Source organism: Toxotes jaculatrix, chromosome 18 (assembly GCF_017976425.1).
Source record: "Toxotes jaculatrix isolate fToxJac2 chromosome 18, fToxJac2.pri, whole genome shotgun sequence".
NCBI classification, from domain to species: domain Eukaryota; kingdom Metazoa; phylum Chordata; class Actinopteri; family Toxotidae; genus Toxotes; species Toxotes jaculatrix.
In genome coordinates, this window is record NC_054411.1 from 21,212,226 (window position 1) to 21,223,756 (window position 11,531).

Below are 11,531 nucleotides of genomic sequence, written 5' to 3' on the forward strand. Positions count from 1 at the left end.
CTACAGCATCCTTTACCACTCTCACCACATCATTAACTCCAGGCCTATTAACTATGTCACCATAGCAACCCAACAATGTGAAAATATCTGACCTTATATGGTGTGGACCTGCCGGTATGACCTTAGATAATAAGCGCAGGGTCAACAGGGTGTTTATGGCTCTACTGTGTTTATCTGTGCAGGAAGATGTGATTCCTCCTTAATTATGCTTATCATGACTCATTTTTCTCTGTTTGTTTGTTCTTATTTATTCTGTTGACAAAACACGCTACATCCTGAGAGCAAATCGTTCTACAGAAACCTATGAATTTTCTCTAAATGTTTCTGGTTTCCATTTCCTCTAGAATTCTGAACTGAGCCAATCTGGCCTTTCCTTTAATAAAAGGTGTATAAAGCATAAGGAACAGCTGCCGCCTCCATCCCTCAGCTCTGAATGCTGTTTTTCTCTCCTCACAGCAAGTAGAAATGCGTCAGCCTGCTGATCGGCCCTTTCAGTCTGTGCCTCTGTTAGCTGGAGCTTGATTTGCAATGGGTGTAGGGATCTGCTAACAGGAAATCCACAGTCACATAGGCAGGAAATGCTGCTGTTCATAAACAAGACGTGAGGGAAACACTGCTAACATCAGTGCTGGTGCAGGACATACTAGTTTTTTTTCAGCTACGTGAGAGTCAGGGTTCAGTCTGCTCTCCAAACTTTATTTATCATGTACTCATGTCCCCGATGCACCTACACAAAAGAGGTCGAACTCCATAGATTCATGCTACACACGCAAAGATCGATCACATTTCCAGAAACTGCTGTGGAGGCTCCTGGGTTTCTAGACATAGAAAATGTCAGGCTTAACTTAGGGGAAATGTAATGTGAAAATGATGCGCAAGACAGCTTGAATATTTTTATTTAATACAGTAAAAATAAAAACTCTCGTCCACCATGAACCTTCTACCCATTAAAGGGAGTTTTTGCCCTCCACTGTCACAAAATGCTACTCGTGTGGAAACATTGGGTCTCTGTAAATAATATTATAAAGAGTACAGTCTAGACCTGCTCCATATGAAAAGCGCCAGGAGATAACATTTATTATGACTTGGCGTTATAAAAATAAAATGGTTCAAACTGAACAAACAGACCAGGGATTTGATGGTCTGCTTAAGGGACTGAGTGTGCGTGTGTGTGTGTGTGTGTGTGTACACTAGTTAAATTGTACATCTATATTCATTTCAGGGAAATGTGAAATCAAAAGACTGAACAACTGAAAACAGAATTAGTCTGATTAGAAAAGACTGTGTGTGGTCTTTCCCTCCCATAGCAGAAATATAGGATATTTCACTTCGCAACCTCCAGCTCACAGCCTCGTGTCAAAGTCTGGCCTCAAGCAGTGTATCCCTGTGGAGGACACAACTCGGTGGGTCTGTTTTAGGGCCATAACAGACTCATTGCGATCAGCATCAGGTTTGTGGAGACACACACGTCTACGGTGAGACTGTAGCGTCTAAGTAGTGAGACACTGGCGAAAACTAAAACCAGAGGGCGGCAGTGATGTAACGTGAAAACTGCCTTATACCAGAAAACCGCCAAAGAAGAAGAATGAGGAGGAGGCGGAAGCGGAAATAGGAGAAAGGGAAATAAGAGAAGACGACGAAGAAGAAGTCGTGCGAACCAAGCTTTTCTCCTTGCAGGTAAAGATTACAAACAGCGTGTAAACATCACTGCTGTCGGACTCAGCTCGAGTTTGTCTCATGTCAGCTCTCTTCTATACATTTGACCCGTGTGTTCACGGTTAGCCGCTAACGTTAGCGACGTTAGCGTCGCTGCTTTCAGCAGCATTAATGCCGCCATGTTTCTCTCCGGTTCTCTTCTAGATCAAGTGGTTGAATGAGACAAATCTGAGTCACAATGACCCGCCACGGAAAGAACTGCACGGCCGGAGCTGTCTACACGTACCACGAGAAAAAGAAGGACACAGGTGAGAACCACGGCAAGCTGGACAAGTGTCCGGGACACAACAACAACAACAACAACAACCTTTTCTGCACAGAACAACGCGTCCTGTTATCAGTGTGTCGCGTTGTTGTGATGGCAGCCCACATATCAGCTTGGCATCTTTGTAACTGTATTGCAGTTTGACGTCTCATATGAGCATGTTCTGTAGAATCTTCTGTATAAGCATGTCGTGTGTTGCTCTCTTCCTGCTCAGCGGCGTCTGGTTATGGGACTCAGAGCATTCGACTGGGCAAAGACGCGATCAAAGACTTCGACTGCTGCTGCCTGTCCCTGCAGCCCTGTCAGGATCCCGTAGTGACGTACGTTTATCTCCAGCACGCACTCAAGCTTATTGTATGAGCGTAACACGTGAGCGCCTACATAAACACGGCGTGTCTTGTTTCTGTTGCCGTCCTCAGTCCAGATGGATACCTCTATGAAAAACAGGCCATTCTTGAATACATTTTGCACCAGAAGACAGAAATTGCCAAAAAAATGAAGGTAAGTCCTGCACGTCTGTCTCAGATCCACATCTGCACAACACCTGCATCCGCACAGGTGTTCCCACGAGGTTTTTAGCAGAAGGCTCTGTCCACAGTGAAACACCTCAGCAAAATTAAAGCAGCTCAATCAATTCTTCTTCAAACGCTTGTCTTGAGGTATCAAACACTACATCACAGCAAAATGTTGTGAGGAGAGAGATAGACAGCCAGCTAATCAAATCAGTGTGTCATGGCCTGGATATTGTCTGACATAAACCTGCACGAATACATGTTAAAAACAACAGCTGTGTCGTATCATTCACTATATCTACATTTAAAATGTGTAGTCATGGAAGAAGTTAGTTGTCTACTTAACTGTCAAGCAGCCGACTGTTACCGGACACCAACACAGACACACCCACACACATCCTGTTACGCCTCCATCCAGTCTCCTGACCAGCAGTCCAAAGGTTCAGGTGTTAGTGGATCTATGCAGATGTACTCCCAGGCTTTGTTTTCATTGGTTCAAGCTCACTGACATTTATCAGCCACAGCTGACTTCCACCTGTATTGATGATGTGTTGATGGTTGTGTGGCTCATGTCTTGAAACATATTAATGTTGGAGTGAAATGTGTGTTTTAACCAAAAGAAATTAAAACTCTGAGGACTCAGCTGTGTTTTCCTCCTCTTGATTCTTTAGGCGTATGAGAAGCAGAAGCAAGCGCAGAAGATCAGCAACCACCTTGAGTCCAAGTCAGAGGAAAGAGAGAGAGTGGAGAAGTTTAAAACCAGGGAGAACAGCATTGTGTCCAAACCCATCAACCCATTCACATCTGGTATGTGTGTGTGTGTGGAGAGGAGGAGGACACACTGGTTCCTCTGCTGAGTCTCAGCCACTCAACCCCTGTTCTGTCCCTGTGATCCCCTCACAGTTTATTTGTTCTCATTTGCATTTTTGTTTCAGTTGTCATGACAACAACACCATATAACAGCACCTATAACGATTGTCTTAAGCCAGTAGATGCTAATTGTTTTTCCCCCTTCAGGGCAGAACAAAGGGAGTGAGAAGGGCAGGACAGACAGCAGCGCAGCAGAATCCTCCACCTCTGCTTCAGCTTCCACTTCCACCCAGAGCCTGCCCAGTTTCTGGATTCCCTCTCTGACACCAGAGGCCAAGCCCACTCTGCTCAAGAAACCAGTGAGTGGCTCCTCCTGGTTCTGGTTCCGTGCTCAGTTTCTGCTCGGGGAAGCAGTCGCCTGTCAGTGTTTACGAAAGGGAACTGAAAACTCATAGGAGATACTGTAGCTGAATGTTTTTAGGTCTGGCTAGCAGCAGGTTGGTGATGTCCTCTGTGAGAGGGGTTAGCCCCTTTCAGACATGTCCACTCATAAGCTGTCCTCAAGATCAGACATTTCCATTTGATTTGAGCTTTTTAGCAAATAGAAACAGCAAAGGAATGAAAAACATTAGCAGACATAAAGTGTTTCTCATCACATGTAATGCACCTTGCAGCCTTCAGTGGGCTTTAGACCACGTGCCACTCTGTGTGTGTGTGTGTGGTTGGTGTTGTTGCCAGGTCAACCTGTTTGTTTTCAGTGGTGTTGTCTTGTTTGTTTTGTGTATCTGTCTGATTCATGTTGAAGCTGTTTTTGAAGGCAGAAGGCAGGTTGACCCTGATCCAGAGATGGAAACCTGTCTTTGGCGGAAAGACAGCTTTCACTGCTGTGTGACATATAACATGCAGACATCATTTTAAAAAAAAAAAAAATCTCTCCTCTCCTCTCTCCTTCCCTGTCCGTCTGTCAGAGTAAGGCCGTGTTATGTCCCATGTCAGGACGACCCATTAAAATGAATGAGCTTATCACAGTGCACTTCACCCCGCTGGACTCGAGCCTGGACCGAGTGGCCCTGCTCAACCGCCAGGTCAGTTTACTTCAGCACCCCCGATCGTGCAAAGTGGTCAGTGTGTCAAAGTGTTGATAGCATGCAGCACTAGTACCCAGGCCTGACAGCTTGGCAATAGCATGTTAAAAGAACTTGTATACATTAACCAAGGTCTTCTACGCTGTCATGCAAAATGTGAATCAAGTCATTTACCTTGAAAAGCCGTTGGACTCATCCAAACAGGTTTTAGCTTAACCATACAGAAAGTGTGGACATCATGGTGAACCACATCGGAGTAATTGATGACATCATGCTCAGATCTTGTTGTGTGTGTGTGTGTAGTGGACAGTTTCCTCTGCAGTCCTGGTGTGTGTGGTCCAACTCTTGTGTTTCTGTCTCCAGGACAGATATGTATGTGCAGTAACCAGAGACGTCCTGTCCAACAGCGTGCCCTGTGCTGTTCTGCGGCCCTCGTGAGTACCAACATGTCTGCCCCAACTCTGACATTCAAATGTGAAGCGTTCTCTGTTAGGCCCCCCGCGGGGGTCTGTAACACACTGCCCTGTCCTCTCTGCTCAGGGGCACTGTGGTGACTCAGGAGTGTGTGGAGAAGTTGATCAAGAAGGACATGGTCGATCCTATGACGGGAGACAAACTGTCTGACAGAGACATCATACCACTGCAGAGGGTATGGATGTACTTGTGTTTAGTTTCCCATGTGTCTCAGACGTGAACTTGGTGCTCATGGATTGTCACGTGTTCTGACAGGGTGGGACCGGCTTTGCTGCGTCCGGCGTTGAACTCCGTGCCAAAGAGGCCCGTCCAGTAATGCAAGTGTGAGACGATGGAGGATCTGAGGACTGCAGTGTCGCAATGATTGTGTGTACATCCTCACTGTGTTGTAAATTTTTGTATATATTATTGTGGACACTTTGTTAGCATATTTTTTCCTGTTCCTGAAGTCAACTATGAATTCTGAATATTCTTTTTTTTTTTTTTTACCAGTTAAATAAATCAGCCTTCTGTATTGGTTGTAGTCATTGTGTGTGTGTGTGTGTGTGTGTGTGTGTGTGTGTGTGCACTTGTAGATCTATCTTTGTGAGGACCAAAAATAGGGTTCAGACCTGGTTTTAGGGTTTAGCTTAGGGTTAGGCATTCAGTTGTGATGGTTAGGGTAAGGGGCTAGAGAATGCATTATATCAATAGTGTCCTTCACAAAGATAGAAGTACAAACACGTGTGCGTATTAATATATTTAAGAGGGTTTAAAGTCGACACGATGTCAGCTGACAGGAATCTTCAAGTTTCAAGTGCTTTACATTAAACAGAGAAACCCATGGCTGGCTGTTTTTATTGTGTGTGGTTTTGGTTCAACTCAGTGTCCATTTACAGCTCCAGGAGGTGTGTCTCTTAACATGCACCTTGTGCATGGAGTATTCCACTCGAGAGGACGTCCTCACATTCACTCAAAGATAGACACATTTTGTAAAACAGCATGGAAAACATTCTTCCTCTTGTGCTGTAGCAAATTTTTCACAGTTCATCATGGTCATCCACTCTCATGCCTCCGTAGTCTGTGATGGTGCTGGTCTTGATGTAGTCCATCTTGTCCAGCAGTTCAGAAAGCGTCAGGCGTCCATCCTGACGAGCACAGCGGACGACAGGGAGGGACAGAAATATGGAAATAAATACAGCTTCTGTTTTATGGCTTTCATTTTTCACATTAAAAGGTGAGAAAAATACCATGTGACTATGTGAGTGCAGCTGAATAACTACATCATCACCACACTCAGTACTAGGCAGTCATTACATGAGTACTCAGTCATTACTACATCATTACATGAGTACTCAGAGTCATTATTACATCATTACATGAGTACTCAGAGTCATTAGTACATCATTACATGAGTACTCAGAGTCATTAGTACATCATTACATGAGTACTCAGAGTCATTAGTACATCATTACATGAGTACTCAGAGTCATTATTACATCATTACATGAGTACTCAGAGTCATTATTACATCATTACATGAGTACTCAGAGTCATTATTACATCATTACATGAGTACTCAGAGTCATTATTACATCATTACATGAGTACTCAGAGTCATTATTACATCATTACTGCTACATCATTGCATGAGTACTCAGTCACTACTACATCATTACTACATCGTTACTACTACATCATTGCATGAGTACTCAGTCATTACTACATCATTGCATGAGTACTCAGTCATTAGTACATCTTTACATGAGTACTCAGTCATTACTACATCATTGCATGAGTACTCAGAGTCATTACTACATCATTACATGAGTACTCAGAGTCATTACTACATCATTGCATGAGTACTCAGAGTCATTACTACATCATTGCATGAGTACTCAGAGTCATTACTACACAAGTAAACTAGAACAGACAGAAATCTGCACCTCCTCCACACAATATTTATCTTATTACCAGTCATACTGCATTATAGAGTAAGTTTTGAGACCTGTTGGAGCAAAACAAAAACTACATTTGTAGAAAAAAACAAGATTTTATTAAACAGTCAAACCCCCCAAAATGTCAGTAACACTCCTTAAGTGACTAGATCCTCTTCTCCAATTGTGCATTTCATACACTTTCAGACAGCAAATGTTCACATGCTTTCTGATCTATGGAACCATGTCTGTCTCAGATACTACCTCTGTATCCTCAGTGTCTGCTGGCTTGTACTATAGAATGTGCTGAGACCACTTCTGAACTTCTTTGGCTCATAGAAAAAAAAAGCATTGTTTCAGATGGATGTCAGTGCATGTTGGAGCAGATCCTTAAAATGAGTTTTCTGGAGAAACACAGTTTTCACCTTGACAATATGTTACTTATGACGATAGGCATCTCAGTTAAAAACAAACAAAAACTAATTGGAGTGGATGTGTCAATAAAACAAAGACTACTGTGTGCGTTGGATGATCAGTATCCTCTGTACTCACATACACAGTATGTGACGGTTTGCTGAAGTTAATGAAGTGACATGAAATAGTGTTGTATGTGTAACCCATAGTCAGAACATCACTGATAACCTAACCCCCCCCACCCCAAACCCCTGTAACCAAACTCTCCATTGTAGTGAAATATAAACCCAAATGAGCTTCTCTTGGAAGATGAAGGCTCATCAAAGTTCATCATGTCTCTTCGTTAAATCTTCCCCGTAATTGGTCGCCTGGCTGCCGACAAACATGTTCCAGTTGGCCAGAATCTCCTTCTTGGTTATTTTCTCATCCTGTTGGTTGGTTTATTGGTTTGTGATTGACAGAAAAAAAAGGGGAAGGGGGGGGGGGGGGGGGGGGGGGGGGGGGAACAGGAGTAGGAGGAAGAAAGAAATAGAGAGAAGCGTGTTAATAATTAACCCACAATTAGCCCAATTATTTAATTATTTCCACCATGTTAACCATGCTGTTCAGTTTCTATGGTGGGTCAAGGAGGGTTTGAGATGTGGCAGGTCTACCTTATCGGTGTCTGTCTCGTGGATCAAGTGTTTGGCTTCGTTGTCGGCGTGGTCAACCTCTTCCGGCAAAATCCAGTGGGCCACCTCACTAGCATCCAGGTAGCCATCCTGCACAATACACAAGTGCATTACTGAGGAGGAAACTAAAATCTGAGACATCTGACAGCTGTCCAAATGTCTGGACGCTCAATAGTAAATGGCTGGATTGTACCTTTAAACCTGTAACAACTGATGGTTGTGACCACTTGAGGGCAGCAGAATCTTCTCTCTGTGTCTCCACCAGCTCCTGAGGGAAACACCTGGCTCTGTAGCTGCTAAATGCTGAACTCTGTTCACCAGCTGCTCTCTGTTTGTGTCTGCTGTTTGCTGCTAAGCAGGTAGAAGACAGAGGCTGTTTACAGCCCTGTCTCTGAAACAGCTGCTGCTGCTGCTGCTGTTGTGAAAGCTGTCACTTCATTGCATTTGTGTTTGTTCTGTCCAGCCTTGACCCCTCTCAGGTAAATAATCACTGTCTCCACATCAGCATGCTGTCACTCTAACCTGGGAACTTGAAACAACAGTGCCGTGCTGAGAAGTGATCTGATGAATGGCTGAGCAGGCTTTTACCTTGTTGGTGTCTCTGAACTCTGCAAAATGTTTCCGCTCGGTCTGGACCCAGTCAGGCTCGCTCTCCCCATCCTCGGATGTGTACATGTCACCTGTGGAGGCAGAGGTTTAGGGCAGATCGTCTCCAGGTTGAGGAGTGGAAGAGCAGCTGCTTAAAAACGGTATGACCTACCAATGTATTCGTCTAAGTTGACCTTGCCATCCCCGTTCTTATCAATGTCTTCCATGGTTTCCTAAACGAAACGAAAATGATTAAGTTCAGACAGTTATTTCCTTCAAAACGTTCTGAGCAATCAGAGCTCTGTTTGAGGAGGAGGGGCCTGTGATAAGCTTCTGAAGATTTATGAGCCGACAAGGCTGTTAGGTTTACAGGACCAGGATGTAAACCAGACTAAGGACAGCAAGCACTGGGACCACAGATCCAGCTGTAGCTTTAAGTAAAGGAAAGCAGTGGACTGTGCACTGGCGCTGCCATCCATCAAGTCAAATCACTAGCATGGCTAAAGACATTTATTAAAGTCCCTGGTGGTTAGAGAACAGGTTCTACCTGCACGACCACGCCCTTCATGTAATCAAACTCCTCAGGGTGAAGGAAGGCAGTGAACTCCTCACGTGTGGCGATGCCGTCGCCGTCTCGGTCAGCTGTCTTGAAGCGCCTTTCGTCACGGGTGAGCATGGACTTATAGGTGGCCTTGTCTTCAACATCATCAAACTCCTCATCTGAAAAAATACGAGGAAATAAGCAAAATAAGAGGAAACAGAGAACCACTCGATGGACATCGGACCCTTTTCAGCACAGAGAATTACCCAGATAGTAGCCGTAGGTGGTGTTCTTGTACTCCTCCCAGCTGATCTTGTCATCTTGGTTCTTGTCATAGTCTTTCCAGTGTTTGTTCACATTCTCCTCGATGTATCTCCTCTGCCTGTGTTTGATCCAATAGTGCAGCTCTGCATGGCTGACGAAGCCATCCTTGTCGGTGTCGATGCGGTCCACAATCTTCCTGTGGGGACAGAGGGGGTTAAGGGTTATGGATAAGATTTAGAACCTAGAATTTGCTTGTACTTCCAAATGTCTCATGTGTGCTGAAGGTCAACAAAACCCACGCTAATTTGTCTTTGCTCTCCTCAGGGGTCAACTGGTCAAATGTCTTGGCCTCCTCCTTGCCCAGGAAAGCCTCATGGTCGTACTGGTAGCCATGAGCATCGTCGTGGACGTGGTCGCTCAGGTCAGCGTGGTGATGGACGCGTTTCTCCTGAGCGGGGACAGCGAAGGCAACACAGGCCAGGACGCAGAGGGATGCTAGCGACTTGAGCAGCAGCATCATGATCGACTGGAAGGAGGCACAGAGACAGAAAACACAGCATGCTCAGCTCAGAACTGTAACATACCTAAAGCATAAAAACATTAAGACATAAACTAAAAGACTTGTGGATCAGTTTTCATTTAAAAAGTCGACTGAAATAATGTCTGGAATAAAAGACTATAGCGCCTCCAAAAGGTCAGAGTATCAAAGTGAGGGAATAAAGGCCCACAAGTGCCTCCTGGCATCTCTGTTAGCCCACGCCTGCTGAGAGTTCAACCAAGTTTCTCTACAACTGGCTGTCATTTCTTTAGTCTGAGCCACATCTGTCTTCAAGGAGCTGATTCTGCAGCCACCCCCGTCCCCCCCTGTGAGCTGTCAGGCCTACTGTGAGCACACTCACCGACATAAAGCCCGCTCTTTAACTGTAAATGCATATAAGACCAGAACACGTCCTAGAGGATCCACCTGGACTTGCTGTGAGTAAAGTCAGACGACAGTCCAATGACAGCGGTTCTGTGGAAATCCTCTGTCCACACAGTCCACAAGACACCATCAACCCCCGAGGTCACTGCAGGGGGGGGACGGGTGTCATCACCAGTTAAAACCTTTTCTCTCATTAAGGTCTCAGGATTCATAATGCAGATGCAGGGATAAGCAGGAGCCTGTGCCCCCCCCCCCCCCCCCTCCCCCCTCCCTCCCTCAACCCCTCATCCCCTCATCCCCAAACCCCTAACACTGAGGTCTACACGGTCCCATCGTTCCTCCATCATGTTGCTGGAGGTTTATTAGCTGAGTCACAGCCACTGGAGGCCAGGTTACCTCCAACAATGTTTAACAGGCAACAAAACACGGACTCACCAGCTTCTGGCAGCTTCTCGCGACACCTCCCTCTGAAGTTTGTGAGCAGCAGGTCGGTCCGCGTTGGCACTCCGTCTCTTTAAAAACCGAAGTCTGGGAGGCGGGCCTTGTTCTTTACTTATCCAATCACTAGCGCCCTGACAGGGATTCTAGCCAATGAAAAGCGGGGGGGTAGCAGTAACGTTCTGTACGGTACATTGTCATTGGCTGTTAAGCGCCACGTTGTCACGCGAACGTTCCCCACGTTGTGTCTGGAAGAGTTTACGGGTACGGTCATGTTACACTGCGGTGCTCCCGTCCGGTGAATGCGCGCTCCCAGACGCGGCTCCCGTTCATTTCTGTTGAAGCGCGTCCTACGGACCAGTCCAAGCGCACGTCCCCGACTGTCATCAGGGACTGTGAGTCCGCCAACACAGCCCCAGACCACAAACTGCAGCCAGGGTTGCCAGGTCCGCGGTTTTCCTGCGGAGTTGGGCAACTTTTTAACTGCTGCCACAGGTTTTTTTTGTTCACTGGGTGTGTGTGTAGACCTATGTTCTATGCAGTTTACATGAATGACATCCATATTTGAAATGAAACAATTTATTTATACACTGATCCGACCAAACTGACTCCAGATCAGCACAGAGACACACATCCTCTATATGAGATGTGACACACAATTCAACTGGATTTGCACAACCTCATGCAAAGCTTTGTAAAGAGATAATACATGAAATCTGAGTAAAGATGACTGATTTCTTTATTCTGATCAAACAACTGTTCCTGGGCCAGAAATGAACTTTCACACTCAAGAAATAAAACCTCCACTAAGTTAGGCAAAACTTCATTTATTTATCACAGTACGTGGGACAGAATGTTTTATAGACAACAACAGTTAGAGCCATCTAAAATAATTACATCAAGAATCATCTATCT

At 45.3% G+C, this 11,531-nt stretch overlaps 2 protein-coding genes across 3 annotated transcripts; one reads left to right on the forward strand and one right to left on the reverse strand.

The window, feature by feature from the left end:
• The first annotated feature begins 1,591 nt into the window (after window positions 1–1,591).
• On the forward strand, window positions 1,592–5,376 carry LOC121198187 (nitric oxide synthase interacting protein). The gene is made up of 10 exons (XM_041062123.1): window positions 1,592–1,677; window positions 1,861–1,964; window positions 2,196–2,301; window positions 2,401–2,482; window positions 3,165–3,300; window positions 3,511–3,662; window positions 4,272–4,388; window positions 4,752–4,822; window positions 4,929–5,037; window positions 5,118–5,376. The coding sequence occupies exons 2-10, from the start codon at window positions 1,895–1,897 to the stop codon at window positions 5,187–5,189; spliced, it is 915 nt and encodes a 304-aa protein (XP_040918057.1). The 5' UTR covers window positions 1,592–1,677; window positions 1,861–1,894; the 3' UTR covers window positions 5,190–5,376.
• A 235-nt stretch (window positions 5,377–5,611) lies between these two features.
• Window positions 5,612–10,707, reverse strand: rcn3 (reticulocalbin 3, EF-hand calcium binding domain). Of its 2 annotated transcripts, none has more exons than XM_041062122.1 (8): window positions 10,614–10,707; window positions 9,556–9,782; window positions 9,259–9,452; window positions 8,999–9,171; window positions 8,624–8,684; window positions 8,452–8,543; window positions 7,846–7,953; window positions 5,612–5,989 (listed from the first exon to the last, which is right to left on the reverse strand). In XM_041062122.1, the coding sequence occupies exons 2-8, from the start codon at window positions 9,774–9,776 to the stop codon at window positions 5,882–5,884; spliced, it is 957 nt and encodes a 318-aa protein (XP_040918056.1). In that variant the 5' UTR covers window positions 9,777–9,782; window positions 10,614–10,707; the 3' UTR covers window positions 5,612–5,881. The 2 variants fall into 2 exon arrangements, with proteins under 2 accessions (XP_040918056.1, XP_040918055.1); XM_041062121.1 differs by lacking the exon at window positions 5,612–5,989 and adding an exon at window positions 6,321–7,620.
• Window positions 10,708–11,531: the final 824 nt, after the last annotated feature.

Coding starts and splice junctions, on each gene's coding strand:
- rcn3 (XM_041062122.1), bottom strand. CDS start 9,776: ATGATGCTGCTGCTCAAGTCGCTAGCATCCCTCTGCGTCCTGGCCTGT. Junction 9,172..9,258: donor CACCTACGGCTACTATCTGG/GTAATTCTCTGT, acceptor GTATTTTTTCAG/ATGAGGAGTTTGATGATGTT. Junction 5,990..7,845: donor ACGAGACAGACACCGATAAG/GTAGACCTGCCA, acceptor TGTGCTCGTCAG/GATGGACGCCTGACGCTTTC.
- LOC121198187 (XM_041062123.1), top strand. CDS start 1,895: ATGACCCGCCACGGAAAGAACTGCACGGCCGGAGCTGTCTACACGTAC. Junction 2,483..3,164: donor AAATTGCCAAAAAAATGAAG/GTAAGTCCTGCA, acceptor TTGATTCTTTAG/GCGTATGAGAAGCAGAAGCA. Junction 4,389..4,751: donor TGGCCCTGCTCAACCGCCAG/GTCAGTTTACTT, acceptor TTCTGTCTCCAG/GACAGATATGTATGTGCAGT.